This window comes from Cervus canadensis, chromosome 2 (assembly GCF_019320065.1).
Source record: "Cervus canadensis isolate Bull #8, Minnesota chromosome 2, ASM1932006v1, whole genome shotgun sequence".
NCBI classification, from domain to species: domain Eukaryota; kingdom Metazoa; phylum Chordata; class Mammalia; order Artiodactyla; family Cervidae; genus Cervus; species Cervus canadensis.
This window is the reverse complement of record NC_057387.1, coordinates 48786581-48804170: the sequence shown is the minus strand read 5'-3', so window position 1 is coordinate 48804170 and position 17590 is coordinate 48786581. Positions and strand designations below refer to the sequence as shown.

Here is a 17590-nt window from a genome sequence, read left to right as displayed (position 1 = left end):
AAGCCTCCATTTTTAGGTAAAAGCTCAGAGGAATGATAGAGAATGATAGATTATCATTTCAATAATGATGGAGTCTTAACTGGCAAAAAAAGATTTTCTCCCATTTTCTTTTCTATAGGATATTCTAAATTCTTCCTTGTTCTCTGAGCCCTGGAAGTCAAATAATCCTGTTACGACAGTCATCAATAACAAGTAGCTTGTTTCCTTTTTGAAAAATACTGGATCTAAAGAAACAGCATTTACTAATGTACATTTAACCTTAATAGCAAAATAGTACATCATTAGTGTTTAATTTTAAAATGTAGAAAATTGGCTATGCTAAAACTTTAGAATAACTTAAATACCTTTTTTTTTTTTTTTAATTTTAGGAAAGCAGAACTAGAAGCAGCTATCAGAAAGAAGATTGAGTTTGAGAGAAAAGCTCTACATATTGTGGAACAGCTTTTAGAAGAGAATATTTCAGAAGAATTCCTAAGGGAGTGTGTATGTATTGATAAATTATTACTTCTATAGTATGTTGTTTTCTTCAGTGGCTAAGTCATGTTGGAGTCTTTGTAACCCCACGTACTACAGCACTCCAGGCTTCCCTATCCTTCACTATCTCCTGGAGTTTGCTCAAACTCATGTCCATTGAGTTGATGATACTGTCTAACCAGCTCATCCTCTGCCCTCCTCTTTTTGTTTTGCCTTCCATCTTTCATAGTGTCAGGGTATCTTATAATGAATCAGCCCTTCACTTTAGGTGGACAAAGTATTAGAGCTTTAGCATCAGTCCTTCCAGTGAATACTCAGGGTTGATTTCCTTTAGGATTGACTGATTTCATGCCCTTGCAGTCCAAGGGACTCTAGGAGTCTTCTCCAGCACCACAATTCGGAAGCATCAATTCTATGGCACTCAGCTTTCTTTATGGTCCAACTCTCACATCCATACATGACTACTGGAAAAAACCATAGCTTTGACTATATATTGACCTTTGTTGGCAATGTGGTGTCCCTGCTTTTTAATGATGATGTCTAGGTTCGTCATAGCTTTACTTCCAAGGAGCAAACATCTTAATTTCATGGCTGCAGTCACCATCTTCAGTGATTTTAGAACCCAAGTAAATAAAATCTGCCACTGTTGCCATTTTTTCCCTGTCTGTTTGCCATGAAGTGATGGGACTGGATGCCATTATCTTAGTTTTTTGAATGTTGAGTTTTAAACCAGCTTTTTCACTCTCCTCCCTCACCCTCATCAAGTGGCTCTTTAGTTCCTCTTTTCTGTCTGCCATTAGGGTGGTATCATCTGCATATCTGAGATTATTGACATTTCTCCCAGCAATCTTGATTCCAACTTGTGATTCATCCAGCCCAGCATTTTGCATGATGTGCTCTGCATATGTTAATTGAGCAGAGTGACAATATACAGCCTGAACTTCCCAGTTTTGAACCAGTCCATTGGTTCCATGTCTGGTTCCAACTATTGCTTCCTGACCTGCATACATGTTTCTCAGGAGGCAGGTAAGGTGGTGGTCTAGTATTCCCATCTCTTAAAGAATTTTCCACAGTTTGTTGTCAAAGGCTTTCTTGTAGTCAATGCAGCAGAAGTAGATGTTTTTCTGGAATTCTCTCACCTTTTTTATGATCCAATGAATGTTGGCAATTTGATCTCTGTTCCTCTGCCTTTTCTAAACCCAGCTTTTACATCTGGAAGTTATCAGTTCATGTACTGTTGAAGCCTAGCTTGAAAGATTTTGAGCATTACCTTGCAAGGATATGAAATAAGCACAATTGTATGTTAGTTTGAATATTCTTTGGCATTGCCCTTCTATGGGATTGGAATGAAAACTGACCTTTTCCAGTCCTGTGGCCACTGCTGAATTTTCCAAATTTGCTGACATTGAGTGCAGCACTTTAACAGCATCATCTTTTAGGATTTGAAATAGCTGGAATTCCATCACCTCCACAAGCATTGTTCTTAGTAATGCTTCCTAAGGCCCACTTGACTTCACACTCCAGGATGTCAGGCTCTAGGTGAGTGACCACACCATCGTGATTATCTGGATCATTAAGACCTTTTTTATATAGTTCTGTGTATTCTTGCCATCTCTTTTTAACCTTTTCCATTTCTGTTAGGTCTTTGCTGTGTCTGTCCTTTATTGTGCTCATCTTTGCATGAAATGTTCCCTTGGTATCTCCAGTTTTCCTGAAGAGATCTCTAATCTTTCCCATTCTATTGTTTTCCTCTATTTCTTTGCATTGTTCATTTAAGAAGGCTTTCTTATTTGCTATTCTTTGGAACTCTGCATTCAGTTGGGTGTGTCTTTCCCTTTCTCCTTTGCCTTTTGCTTTTCTTCTTTTCTCAGCTGTTTGTAAGGCCTCCTCAGACAACCGCTTTGCCTTCTTGGCATTTCTTTTTCTTTGGGATGGTTTTGATCACTATCTCCTTCCTGTACAGTGTTACAAACCTCTGTCCATAGTTCTTCAGACACCCTTATCAGATCTAATCTGTTGAATCTATTTGTCACTTCCACTGTATAATCATAAGGGATTTGATTTAGGTCATACCTGAATGGCTGAGTGGTTTTCCCTGTTTTCTTCAGTTTAAGTCTGAATTTTGCAATAAGGAGTTCGTGATGTGAGCCACAGTCAGCTCCCGGTCTTGTTTTTGCTGACTGTATAGAGGCTCTCCATCTTTGGCTGCAAAGAATATCGTCAGTCTGATTTCAGTATTAACTATGTGGTGATGTCCACGTGTAGAGCCATCTCTTGTGTTTTGGAAGAGGATATTTGCTGTGATCAGTGTGTTCTCTTGGCAGAACTCTTGTGAGCTTTTGCCCTGCTTCATTTTGTACTGCAGGGCCAAACTTCCTAGATATTTCAGGTATCTCTTGACTTCCTGCTTTTGCTTTCCAATCCGCTATGATGAAAAGGACATAGTTTTTTGGTGTCAGTTTTACAATGTCTTGCAGGTCTTCATAGAACATTCAGCTTCAGAGTCAGTGGTTGGGGCATAGACTTGGATTACTGTGTTGTTGAATGATTTGTCTTGGAAACAAACCGAGATCATCCTCTCATTTTTGAGATTGCACCAAAGTACTGCATTTCAGACTCTTTTGTGACTATGCGGGCTACTCCATTTCTTCTAAGGGATTGTTGCCCACCATAGTAGACATAATGGTCATCTGAATTAAATTCACCCATTCCTGTCCATCATCACCTGTCCATGATTCCTAAGATGTTGATGTTCACTCTTGCCATCTCCTGGTTGACCACACCTGATTTGCCTTGGTTCATGGACCTGACATTCCAGGTTCCTGTGCAGTATTGTTCTACACAGCCTCAGACTGGATACCACCAGACACAGCCACAACTAGGAGACGTCTCCACCTCGGTCCAGCCTCTTCATTCTTTCTGGAACCGTTTCTCCAGTAACATATTGGGCACCCACTGACTTTGGGGGCTCATCTTTCAGTGTCATACCTTTTTGCCTTTTCATACTGTTCATAGGGTTCTCAAGGCAAAAACACTGAAGTGGTTTGCCACCAGCTTCCCTGGTGGCTGAGATGGTGAAGAAACCGTGTACTATGCAGGAGACCTCAGTTTGATCTCTGGGTAGGGAAGATCCCCTGAAGAAGGAAATGACTACCCACTCCAGTATATTTTCCTGGAGAATCCCATGAACAGAAGAGCCTAGTGGGCTACAGTTCATTGGGTTGCAAAGAATCAGACATGACTGACTGACTAACACTTTTATAGTATAAAGTCTTTAAATCTGTGTAACATGAAACTTCCTTGCATTATTGAAATCTTTGAATTTGTTGTCAGTCACACACTATATAATTTGTGCATTTAAAGATAACCATTACTATTATGCATTCTTTGTTTTGTGACTTTAAAATGTGCTTGAGAGAGGTAACATGCATATTTTATTCCTTAATAGTAGTTCTTTTAACCAGTCTGCTAATCTCACTTGATTTTCATTGCTTTGCACTGCTGACCACCATGTCATTTTTCATAGGCTGTATGTTGTCCTGTTTTAGTAATAGAAAATCATCATTTCTGTTAATGTAATTTCATTAATTTTGATATTTTAAAACCATGAGATACAGATCCCCTATGGTTTAATCAACACATAACAAGAATTATCATTTGCATTAAAAATTTTTTTGTTTTCATTAATGGCTTTATTGCATTAAAAACTTGAAATGTGTGTTATATCCTCATAATCCTTATGAGAAAAAAGCAATGGAAAATTAAAGCTAGAGCTTTTATTGTAGAAGTAATTCTTAGTGTGGCTCAGAGATTTTCCTAAACAAGAGGAATATAAATATGACAATATTTAAATTGATACGGGTAACTGCATCAGAATCTCCACACTTGATGACTCTAAAGACAAACCAGAAATGCTAGTTTGTCTCAAGAACTGAGGTTGGTTTGTTGTTTGTTTTTTTATTGAAGTTCCATTAGTTTACAATGTAATGTTAGTTTCTGGTATACAGCAAAGCGTTCAGTTATGCTTGTGTGTGTGTGCGCACATGCATGCTTAGTCACTCAGTCGTGTCTGACTCTGCTATAGTTCCCTGTGCTATACAGTAGGGCCTTGTTGTTTGTATATTTTTTATATAGTATATATATCATTTATATCTGCAGTTAGCACCCTTTTTAACCACCCACTGACACTCTTGCCATCATTACTGCTTTTCCCAAGTCCATACCCCGTTCCTCTAAGCTCTTGCCTAATTCATGGAGAACACAGCAGACACCTGGATCTTTTTCTCTGCTGCGCTCCCTTGCTCACCCTGTCACTTAGCTTACTTAGCCTCACATTTACTCCTTCTCATCAGAAGAGGGGACATTCTTCTTTGCCTTGACCCATCCTTCCACCTATTGCCCAACTTCATCATCTTCCTCCTCTTCTGAGACCTTTCTTCATCACTCTCTCTCGTACATTTAAACATTCCCCTCTAGCCTTTAAACATTCCCCTCTAGCCTACTGACATAGCCAACCCATCATTCTGGGTGGTAGATCTGAGATGATTTGAACAAGAAAATGTCAAAAATATTTGGTGTTAGCTTATTAACTGTCACCTCACTGTTCTGTTTTTTCAGAAGGTGGAAGATTTTGCACAAAAATTTGTTCAGGAGTCACAATGACACCTTTAATATACTTTGTTTATAAGACTGTGCTTTCAGAAATAGGTAAAATTGTATATAATTCTATTTTGTTTATTTTTGAGTAACAGTTTTAAAAATAAAAAATATACTATTATTATTTTCCTTTGGTAAAGCAGTCAGAATAGCATCACCTCTTCCTCCTGCCTCAGAATTATTTCATGAATTGTATAATCCACAAAGATGCATAGTTTACTGTGGCAGAAATTTTGGGAGTTTTATGGGTTTGTGTTTTTTTAAATAATAACTTACATTTTCTAAGTACTTAGAATGTGTCTAGAAGCACTTTTCTAAGTGCTTTTCCTTTATTTTCTCCTCTGATTCTATCAAATCTATGAGATAGGTAAATCAAACCTATGAGATAGGTACTTTTATGATCCCTGTGTTTTCATATGAGATCAATGAGGCCTAAAGAGCTGATAAATAAACTTTTTGAATAATCTGGTAGAGTTAAGTGCCCCTCTCATTTCGTTGTAGGGGAAATTCATCACACCTGCTCACTATAGTGATGTCGTGGATGAGCGTTCTATTATCAAACTCTGTGGCTATCCTTTATGTCAGAACAAGCTAGGAATTGTAAGTAACTTTTTTTTTTAACCTGTAGACTTTTAACTTTCATATTTAGCAAATACCATGTAAAAAGAACAATAAATAAAACTGAGGTCATGAACTAATGATGTGGGTTAGCCAATGATATAATATATAGATGACTTAATGTTAACCATAAAGTTCATGTTTATTACTTGAATTCTATCGTATGCTATGCTTTCTTTTCTTTAGGTACCAAAACAGAAATATAAAATTTCTACCAAAGCTAATAAAGTCTATGATATTACTGAAAGAAAGGTAAGTTTAAAGATTATTATCAATGTGGGAGTTAATATTTAATATACTAAATGGAATTCTAAATATATCTGTTTAAAATCTTGCCTTTTAGAAAATGACTATGTTAAAAGTTTTTCATTTATAAGTATGTATAGTGTTAAAAATTTTTTTGCTTACACTTTAGTTAGTATGTGAACATTTAAAAATTGTATATTGGCATGAATTCAGGTGAGTGACTCATAGAATAGAGAGCCAGAAGCAGACTTATACTACTTGCATGGACACTGAACATAAGACATCAGGAGTATCTTAGATCAGTGGAGAAGGGATGGGTTTTTTAATAAATTATACACGTCCAATTATCCATACAGAAAAAATGAAAACTGATAGCTATTAGAGTGTGTATACAAAGATCAATTTTAGGTAGATTAAGAACCTAAATGTAAAAAAATATGTTTTAAGAACTTGGGTTGCAGAGAATTTATTAAATAAGATAGAAAATTATAGACCATAGAGGAAAAACTGATAAATTTTTCTACATTAAAATAGAAAACATTTGCTCATTAGAAGTTTCTAAAACAAGAGTGAAAAGATAAGCTAAAAATCAGGAGTTATATTTCTCACATATAACTAACCACAGATTCACAACCAGAATGCATCATCTATAAGAAAAAGACAAAATTTAGATAAAAAAATTTTACAGAAGGAACTTGAATGACTAATGAATATGTGAAAAGATGCTCAGCCTTATCATTAATCAGGAAAATAGCAAATTAGAACACACTGAGTTATTTACATTTTTATAGCTCCCAAATTAGTAAAAGTATAAAAATTTGACAACATTAGTGACTCTTTATACTTCTGGTCAAGTAAATATTGGTACAACCTTTCTGAGAAACTGTTTGGCAAAATCAAATTTGTTAAAGTCAAATTTATGCATTCTTTGTGACCATTCTATTTTTTGGTATAAACTCTTTCTTGTTTAACCTGTGTACACAAGTACATAGGTGTATGAATGTTCCTTGTGCTAAGTTGCTCAGACATGTCCAACTCTTTTGCAACCCCGCGGACTGTAGCCTGCTGCTTGGTTGCTGAGATGTGTTTGACTCTTTTGCGACCCCATGGACTGTATCTGCCAGGCTCTTCTGTCCGTGGGGTTTTCCAGGCAAGAATACTGGGGTGGGTGGCCATTAATCCTGACCCAGGGATGGAACCTGGGTCTCCTTCATTGCAGGCAGATTCTTTACCATCAGAACTACCAGGGAAGTCCATGAATGTTCCTAGTAGGATAAACAAAATACAGTGCATATTCAGTACATAGAATAGAACGTTATTTAGCCTTAAAAAGGAAGGAAATTCTGACACAGCTACAACTGAATGAATTTTGAAGACATTGTTCTAAGTGAGATAAGCCAGTACAAAAGGAAAAATAGTCTATGATTCTACTTATGTAACATAATTGAGAGTAGTCAAATTTATGGACACAGAAAGTAGAATGGTTTTTGTCACAGGAGATGGAAATGGGGAGTTATAGTTTAATCAGTGTGGAGTCCCAGTTTTGTAAGATGAAAAGAGTTCTGGAGATGGATGATGGTGATAGTTGCAAAATAGTAAGAAGGTACTTAAAGCCACTGAACTGAACACTTAAAAATGTGTAAGATGATGAATTTTATGTATCATACCACAATTTTTTTAATGTAAAAATTGTAATTAAAAAAAGGTTCATGTAACATGGTAATGGCAACAAAAAACAACAACTCATTGTCCTTAAACAGTAACTAAAAGGTAGTAATACATAGGCAATGGAATATAATACACAGTGTAAATGCATATGCTATAGCTACATAAATGACTCTGAAAAACATAATGTGGAACAGAATACAAGGATACATAATAATTCTCCATTTAAACAAAGTTTAAAAATAGGCAAAACCAAATGTCAGAAGCAAGACTGAAAGAAAGCAAAGGAATGAGTAACACAGAATTTATGATAGTGGTTATCTCTGGGGAATGTGGAGAGCCATGCGATTGGGGAGGGTCACAGAAAAGCCTTCAAAGGTACTAAATCTTATTTCTTGGGTGGTCGATTCTTGATTTTTTCTTTCTGTGAACTACATATTTATGTTTTATATTCTCTTCTGTACATAAATTGTATTTCACAATAAGAACAAAATAAGTTGCTGGTTTTAAAATGTTCTTTTCAGTGTTTTTGCAGCAATTTTTGTTATAAAGCATCTAAATTTTTTGAAGCACAAATTCCTAAAAGTCCAGTGTGGGTTCGCGAGGAAGAAAGGTAATTTAAATCATGATGTATATATTTGTTCATGTATTTCTTTATAGTTTTTGAGATATGTAAAGAGTAGGTTAGTTTTCTTTGGAATGCATTTATTATACACATTTTCATTGTGGAGAAATGATTATATTTCAAGCAGAGCTTTTAAGGATTTTACACTTAAAATCAGAAAGTACATACAGATGTTACTTGTTTTCTATTTTAGCTTTAAGAACAAAATGTACTTTGCTTCCTGCTCTGATAGTTATTTCTATTAATCCTAATAATACAATAATCCTGGGATGAGAATTTTAAATTTTTCCAGAAGGTACAGGATCTTAGATCCAACTGAACTTATACTTTGTTAGGAAACTGTATGTGCATGCCACGTGCTAAGTCGCTTCAGTTGTGTCAAACTCTTTGTAACCCCATTGACTTATCTAACATGCTCCTCCATCCATGGGATTTTCCAGGCAAGAATTTTGGAGTGGGTTGCCATGCCCTCCTCCAGGGGATCTCCCCAACTCAGGGATCAAACCCATGTCTCTGTCTCCTGCATTGGTAGAAGGGTTCTTTACCTCTCGTGCCTCCTAGGGAACTGTATCGTTGTTCTGTTACTAAGTCATGTCTTAGTCATGACTAAGACTCTTTGCATGTCAAGACTTTTTGCAGTGCCATGGACTGCTTCCCTGTCCTTCCCTCTCTTCCGGAGTTTGCTCAACATCCATTGAGTGGGTGTTGCTCTCCAACCATCTCGTCTTCTGCCACTCTCTTCTCCTTTTGTCTTCAGTCTTTCCCAGCTTCAGGGTCTTTTACAATGAGTTGGCTCTTCAGATCAGGTGGCCAAAGTATTGGAGCTTCAGCATCAGTCTTTCCAGTGAATTTTCAGGGTTGATTTCCTTTAGGATTGACCGGTTTAATCTCCTTGCTGTCCAAGGGACTCTTGAGTCTTCTCTAGCACCATAGTTCAAAAGTCCAATTCTTTGGCACTCAGCCTTCTTTATGGTCCAGCTTTCACATCTGTACATGACTACGGGAAAAACCGTAGCTTTGACTAGACAGACCTGTGTTGGCAAAGTGGTGTCTCTGCTTTTTATTATGCTGTCTAGGTTGGTCGCAGCTTTTCTTCCAAGGAACGAGCATCTTTTAATTTCATGGCTGCAGTCACCATCTGCAGTGATTTTGGAGCTCAAGAAAATAAAATCTGCCAGTGCTTCCTTCCACTTTTCCCCCATCTATTTGCCTTGAAGTGATGGGACTGGATGCCATGATCTTTGTTTTTAGTATGCTGAATTTTCAGCCAGCTTTTTCATTCTCCACTTTCATCCCCATCAAGAGGCTTTTTAGTTCCTCTACACTTTCTACCATTAGAGTGGTGTCATCTCCATATCTGAGGTTGTTGATATTTCTCCTGTCAGTCTTGATTCCAGTTTGTGATTCATCCATCCTGGCATTTCTCATGATGTACTCGGCATATAAATTAAATAAGCAGAGTGACAATATACAGCCTAATTGTACCCCTTTCCCAGTTTGGAACTAGTCAGTTGTTCCATGTGAGGTTCTAACCATTACTTCTTGACCCACATACAGGTTTCTCAAGTAAGGTGGTTTGGTATTTCCATCTCTTTAAGAATTTTCCAATTTGTTGTGATCCATACAGTCAAAGGCTTTAGCAAAGTCAATGAGTCAGAAGTAGATGTTTTTCTGGAATTGCCTTGCTTTCTCTGTCATCCAAAGTATCTTGGTAATTTGATCTCTGGTTCCTCTGCCTTTTCTAAATGCAGCATGTACATCTGAAAGTTTTCAGTTCACCACTGCTGAAGCCTAGCTTGAAGGATTTTGAGCATAACCTTGGTAGCATGCAAAATGAACACAATTGTACAGTATTTTGAACATTCTTTGGCATTACCCTTCTTTGGGATTGGAGTGAAAACTGACCTTTTCCAGTCATGTGGCCATTGCTGAGTTTTCCAAATTTGCTGACATACTGAGTGCAGCACTTTAACAGCATCATCTTTTAGTATTTAAAACAGCTTAGCTGGAATTCCATCACCTCCACTAGGCTTGTTTGTAATAATGCTTTCTAAGACCCACTTGACTTCAGACTCTAGGTGAGTGACCACTTCATCATGGTTTTGGGGTCATTAAGGTCTTTTTTGTGTAGTCTTTCTGTACATTCTTGCCACCTCTTCTTAATCTCTTTGCTTCTGTTAGGTCCTTAGCATTTCTGTCCTTTATCATGACCATCCTTACGTGAAATGTTCCCTTGGTATCTCTAATTTTCTTGAAGAGATCTCTAGTCTTTCCCATTCTGTTGTTTTCCTCTGCTTCTTTGCACTCTTCATTTAAGAAGGCTTTCTTATCTCCTTGCTGCTCTCTAGAACTCTGCATTCAGTTGGTTATTTCTTTCCCTTTCTCCTTTGCTTTTTGCTTCTCTCCTTTCCTCAGCTATGTGTAATGCCATTCAGACAGCCACTTTGCCTTCTTGTATTTCTTTTTCTTTGGGATGGTTTTGGTCACTGCCTCCTGTACAGTGTTATGAACCTCTGTACATAGTTCTTAATTCAGTACTAAAGTTAAAAAGTTCTAATTTATTTAATTAGAGCTAATTTATTTAGTTTAGTAATTTACTTATTTCTAATTTGTTTTCTAATTTATTTAATTTATTAAATAATTTATTATTTGTTTAATTTATTTAATCTTTATTAAAAGTCAGTATAACATTTTATAAATTTTAAAAAGCCAATTTAAAGAGTCATTTTTAGCAAAAAAAAAGTTTATAGACATTCATGGGTTGTTGCCTTTTGAGAAATGTTTGAATATTTATAACATTTTAGTAGTTGCTGAATTTGAAAGAGAATTCATCACTGAAGGGAAGTTGACATAATAATGTTAAAAAGGAAACAAAAATTATTGTTATGTATCTATACAAAGGCTTAAATTAATAAGATAATGTCTCAAGTAATTCATGTTTGATAGAGAATATTATAACACAAGGCAGTGTTATTTGAGGTAAAATAAGATATATGCTAAATAATCTTACTGGATACTCAAGTAAATCACTACTCTATGTTCAACTAGCATCAGTTGTACTGGTGACAGTAGCTTTGTTTGCAGACACCTTTGTTTGCTGATCCAAATCTATGTGGTTTAGAATATGCTCAATATACTACAGTGTGGCCTTTGTTAGTTGAATTAAAGATTATAGAGACTAAATTGCTCATCATTTCTCTGCCAGCCTGACTTTCTTATTTGGAGATAAAAGATTGTAGCATTGTCCAAACTTTCTGGAAACTTATGAGCACCTTTTTAACTATCATTTTTTCTCTTAATATTTTTTTCTAAATTTCTTTCACCAGAGCTGCCATTGCCTCCTCAGTTCTAATGAGAGCAACAATATTACATTTCCCAGTGTTCAAACTGATGTTTGCTTGAGTTCTTAGTTTTGCTTCCAGAGATTTTTTTTCTACTTCTTCAAGTTAGTGCGCTCATTTAGTCCATCCACATATATGCTTCAAAACCATTTATCAAAGCACCTTTCCTGTCATCTCTGTTTTCTTCAGATATAGTTATTGGTACTTCCTTTAACTAATTTTAAAAAGTTCCTTCCTCTAACTTTTTCCCAAAATCTTACCATCCTATCTTCAGAATGCCTACTTTTTTCCCAAAATATGAAGCTCTGTCACTTTATGTTTATGGTTCTTGAAATTCTACTTTATATACCCTTCACTACCTCACTAAAATGAAAGATGAAAATGCCCTTGGTTTTTTTTAAACTTACCAACTTAATTTACATTTAAAGTGTGTAGGGACTTTCCTGGTCCAGCCCTCTGTGCTTCCATCGCAGGGGGGTGCAGGTTCCATTCCTGCTCTGGGAACTAAGCTGCTGCACAGCTCAGCCAAAAAATAAAAACAAGTAGGTAGGTACAGTAGTGTACTCTTACTACCCAGCAGGATGCACATGTGTCTGCTTGTGCACACATGTGTGTGAAAGCCAACCTCTGTGGTTAAGTTTCAATCTCATTGGGATGGCAAAACAAATACCCCTGAGTGAAACAAATTTGACTCATTCTAATGGGCACCTGTAATGTAAGTTAGTGAGGTTAAAACACCGCATAATGAAAAACTTGAAGCAGAGATGAGAAAATAAACTCACAGGAGTAGGTTGGGTATCGAAAATAGTGAGAACATTAACTCATTTGAAATAAGGGATGTATTGGGGAAAAAATAGAAAATGATAGATATCAAGGGGCCAAGCTAAGTTTGGTATGTAGTCAAGAGCTGGGGAGCCACTGAACATTTTTTAATAGAATTTAGTCTGGCATTGGTATACAAGATGAATTAAAGGATCACAATGAGAGAACTGAAAGGGTCCTTAGAGATAATTTAATCCAACTTCATTATCACACAAGATCAGAAAGAGTTAGTGTATTCCTGAAGCTAGTGATAGATTCTGAACAAAGCTAGGATTCTTTCTTGATTGTAAGTAACCAGTGAGCAATTTATAAATATACAATTATCACATTTTACATAGTGTAACTGTAGCCCTTATTTATGTATAATAGTTGTCTGTATACCATGTCAATATTTTTCATAACTGGATGCATCAGTGTTACCTTAATTTCTAAATTCTTAGAGGCAAACATTATGTCAGTTTATTTAATCCACTAGAGGTCACTGTTTTTTCACAAAAAATGTTTGGTATTTTTATGTGTGCTAATGATCAGAACTCTGGAATTCAATATTTTCTTAAAAAGCTTGTCTAGATATTGTACGTATAAGCTTTACAGAAATGTATTTTAAAGAAAGTCTTTTCACATAGGTTATGAATGTTACACCCCATAGCATATCTTTTAAAGGCAAAAAATGGCTTTTTAAAAAAAAAAAGCTAACATTTAGTATTTAATACAGAGATATTTTTATTAGTTTTGAATGAGTTGTAATAAATAAGCTATGTCACCATAATTGCAAGTTATAATTTTATTAATATTGCTATTTTCATTATAATTTAAAAATAATAAATTTGAAAATCCATTCAAGAATTAGATATTTTATTGTAATGACTTCTTGATTGAAATATAGTTGACATATAGTGTTATATATTAGGCTCAGATGTACTCGTGGTGATTTGATAATTGCATACATTATGGAATGGTTACCATAATAAGTCCAGTAACCATCTGTTCCCATACAAAGTTACTACAGTATTATTGACCATATTCCTTATGCAGTACTTTACATCTCCATGGCTTATTTCTTTTTAACTGGAGGTTTGTACCTCTTAATCCCCTTCACCTATTTCATCGACACATACACCCCTCTCCCTTCTGGCAACCACTTGTTTCTTCTCTGTATTCATGAACGATTTCCAGAATTTTTGACCATTTTACCTTATCCAACACATACATAGAACTGAAGAAAAAGTTTTATGAAATCATTTTTATCCTCCCTACCTTGAAAGCCTGTTATTTTCTACTCTGTTGCTTTTTTTGAAATGCTGGTAGCAACCTCCTTAATTGGTTGGTCCTGATCTGCAGAGCACTGTTTTGTTGAATCCAGCTTAGGATTTTAGTATTGTTTTATTCTAGGAAAGTCTTATCAGCATTGAACCTCATTTTCCTCATTTGTAAAGTAGAAACTTGCATTTAACCTTAGATCCCTTTCATTTTAACGTTTTACAGTTCTAAGTCAGTCACTGCTGCTATAGTTGAAAGTTTTCTGGATAAGAATTGTCTCATTTATAAAAATGATGAAAATTAAAAATATCAGCTTAAGCCTAGGGAAATTTATACTACCTTTTAGGGAAGTCTGTCTCATTTAAGAGTTTAGAATAAAAGTTACTGACTTTAAATAGTTAAAATTCTTTAGTCTTGTAGAAGGCTGATAAAAGACTGAATTAAAGTTTTTATATTATGAATAAAAACCAAGAATATTTTATATTTTATAGTATGTCCCAAACAACTTGAAATTTACATATTCAGAGACACGATCTTACCATTTGTCAATAGAATGTTAAATTTGACTCAATTTGGTTTTTCTTACATTATTGTGAAAGCTAATGTTAATCTATCTACCAGATTCTTAAATACTAAAGCCTATATTATCTCCTAAAATTTATAAAATATTATTTTGTACCATAATAAACTCATTACCACCTTGGTAAAAATGTATAAAGCAGCTTAGGAAAAATTTAGACAAATTCATGAATTCTAGCTCCATATTTCTATTAAGGCTTTAGAGTCAGAAAGGGTCTTACAGGTTTTGTGTTCCCTCTTTTTCGTTATTTAAGGTAAAAATATCTGGAGTATGCCTTGAATGTCGTGGACAGCAGCAGTGCTTTACACAGAAAGGCTCCTGATGCCCTGTCAGAGACAAAACATTGACCTAGATGGCCTGGGTCATGACACAGTGTGAGGTTTCACATGTTGTGAGTTAGAAAATTTTCACACACTTGGTGGCCAGAACCAGACCACATACAGTTTTGTTCCTGAGACAGCATGCTCCTTTAGGTAGTAATATTACATAGTTTTATAAATATTATATATTTATAAACCTTGTGGTTAACTGGAGGCTCTGACAAGTCTTTGAAGGAGGGAAGCTTCTAAAATTGTAATTAAAAAATCAGGAGTTAAAGCTAAAGAGGAAAGACAAATGTTTAGAATCAAAGTTTGATTTAAAAGATGAAATTGGGGTAAATGGTTAATGCTGACAGAGCTGAAAGCGCCATCATGTGGCCCAGCGTAGGGGGTTTTCACACATGTTTCTTGGCAATAAACACGGTATAATCTCAGAGGTGCGGAAGCCTAAAACCTCTGCAGGACAACTTCTATAACCTCTTCCTGAACAGCCACCTCTGTTGCTTGGTAGACAGAATAAAAACTCTCTGAAACAGCTTTTAACATATTTGAAAAACTCCCACCACAGGAGGGAATTGCAGTCTGCACCTTCCGTTGGTTTATTTATAATAATTCTAAGTGATATATACACACACACATCAAGGTCTTTTGGTGTGCTTTTTCTAGTTTTAGACTTACTTTGGTAAAGTTACAGTTAATCATCTAATTTATAATTTAGTGAAAATAATATGTTTATGGAGAACCAGCTTGAAAGTATTCTTTAACATGGTTACTTATTTTTAAAATTGAAATTATCTCGGTTAAATGTCTCAGGACAACATAAACTTTGAAGGGAATGGAAGGTACCTAGATTGAAGAGAAATGGTATTTTTAACAAAAAGCTTTTGAATTTCATCTAAACATAAAAGAAAGAACAATGTGACTTGGTACCTTGTTTCTAAAACAGCTCATAGCAAAAACCAAAGTTTTATATGGAATCTTTTGTCCTCATTAAACTCAATTTTAGTTTATTTTAGTGTCAGGTACCACTTGCCCTTTTATAGATTGGAAATCAGAGTATTAAGTTCATTCCTAAAGCATCTAGAAACAATGTTCAATATAGTTTTCTTTACATGAAGTCAGAAAACTGAAACGAGAGAGGAAAATAATGAAGTATATTGAATTCATGTGGAAGGGGTTATGTAAAGACAGTTTCATCACAACTTTGGGGGTTCCTTTTTCTGGCTTTAATTAGAGGCAACATGTTAGAACTTAGGCTTTGAAAGACCTAAATTCAAATCTTAGATTTACTGCTTGAGACATGTAGTGATCTTGGGAACCCCCCTTAAGGATCACTTTACTCCTCAGAGCTTCAGTTTCCTCATCTATAAAAATAAAGTTGTGAGTTATGTGAGGATCAAATGATATAATATATGGAGCCACGTAGCAGAAAATGTGGGAGAATGAAAAGGTCCTGGAGATGGATGGTGATAGTTGTACAATAATGTAAATGTACTTGATACCACTGGACTATTGCTAAAACAGTTTAAATGGCCAGTTTTATATATATATATATATATTTTTTTTTTTAACCACAATTTTAAAAACATTTACCACATAAAAAGCACTCAGTATATGCTAATTTCCCCCATTCATTAGAGATTGCGTTTTCTTTTAATTCTTAGTGTTTTTCTCAAAAAATATCAAGTTGCATTGCTGGAGATGTCTCATAGGACTACTTAAATTATCTTCATGATTTAGAATAATGTACACGTTTGTATTACTCTTGATTCAGCCATACTTGGACCTTATTCTTATTTGGAACTATTCTGCCTCCAAGATCTTGAAATAAGAGCTTCCCGTCTCTGACCACAACCTCTATCTCATCTACAGCTGTCACTCCTGAGTGTGCTCTGTGACCTCATTTTGACCTTCTGTCTCTACCTTAGCTCTGTTCTTCTAGGGTGGGAGACCCTCATTAAATTTGTTTTCTTGAGCTCCATGGTAAGCAGTTGTAATATCATCCTCTCAAACAATCCCAGATTCTTTCTCCCTTAGTCTTCTACCGTGTCCACCTTCCCAAAATTCAGTCATCCTTTTTTTCCTGTTTCTCAAGATTATTAGGTAAAATTCTCAAATAAGACCATTAGCACTTTAGATACGCTGTCTCATTTATTTCAATCCTCACAACATACTCGGGAAGTATTGGTACCCATTTTATGGATGGTGAAACTGAGGCTTTAGCGACTCACTCAAGAACACTTAGCTCATGTATATAGATTTGGGATTTAAATCCAGATTTATCTGGCGCCAAAGCCTACACTCCTGTGGCCCTGTTCCAGTTGATTCTCTCTAGTCTCAACAGTGTGCTCACATGTTTCTTCTTTCTTAATGACTATGATATGTTCAGACCTTTTCTCCTCTCCTTAAGTGTTGAAGCCCCCCACCCCCAACTCCTAGTAGATACAACCTACTACTTAAGTGAAATGATTGAGGACATCCACCAGGATCTCCTTCATTATTTTCTTCATATACTCTCTCATTTCTCTGCCTCCTCATTGCTAATATAGTACCCTGTATGTTCCCGATTCTATTCTCCTCTCACCAAGGATTTGTGATTTATTCCTATTTTCTTCCTTTTGCAAACCCTTCCTTTAATTCTTCTTCCTCTACTTTAAAAAGGAAAAAAATCTGAAAATTATTCTTTAGATTCAGCAACACTGGTAATTTGTGGTCTTAGCAAGAGCCATTTTAGTAGAGTAATGCATACAGATATCAGGAGGCAGAGGGCTGAGGACTGAATAGGAGATAGTGGGATTGGAAGTGATGAGTGTAGCTTTCTTTAAAGAAGTCTGTCAGTGAAAGGGGAGAGGGTTATATGGCTCAAGGACAGAGTTGTTTTCTATGTGTGTGTATGTGTGTTTTTTATGTGTTTTTCTTTTTAAGAAATAGGCTAGATTTAACCTTGGTAACTTACCAAAAGGAAAGAGAAAAAAGGGAGAGG

General features: G+C 35.7%; 1 protein-coding gene across 16 annotated transcripts in view; it reads left to right on the top strand.

Moving 5' to 3' along the window:
* Window positions 1–17590, top strand: part of RPAP2 (RNA polymerase II associated protein 2) — a 108436-nt gene that overhangs the window by 5625 nt on the left and 85221 nt on the right. For all 16 annotated transcript variants that reach the window (XR_006268081.1, XR_006268082.1, XM_043460657.1 and 13 more), the window contains exons 3-6: window positions 369–483; window positions 5632–5730; window positions 5935–6000; window positions 8184–8272. Coding sequence is in view for 14 of the 16 variants with exons in the window: in XM_043460657.1 (XP_043316592.1) it covers window positions 369–483; window positions 5632–5730; window positions 5935–6000; window positions 8184–8272 (369 nt within the window). In the remaining 2 variants the exon portion in view is untranslated. The remainder of the gene's footprint in view (window positions 1–368; window positions 484–5631; window positions 5731–5934; window positions 6001–8183; window positions 8273–17590) is intronic.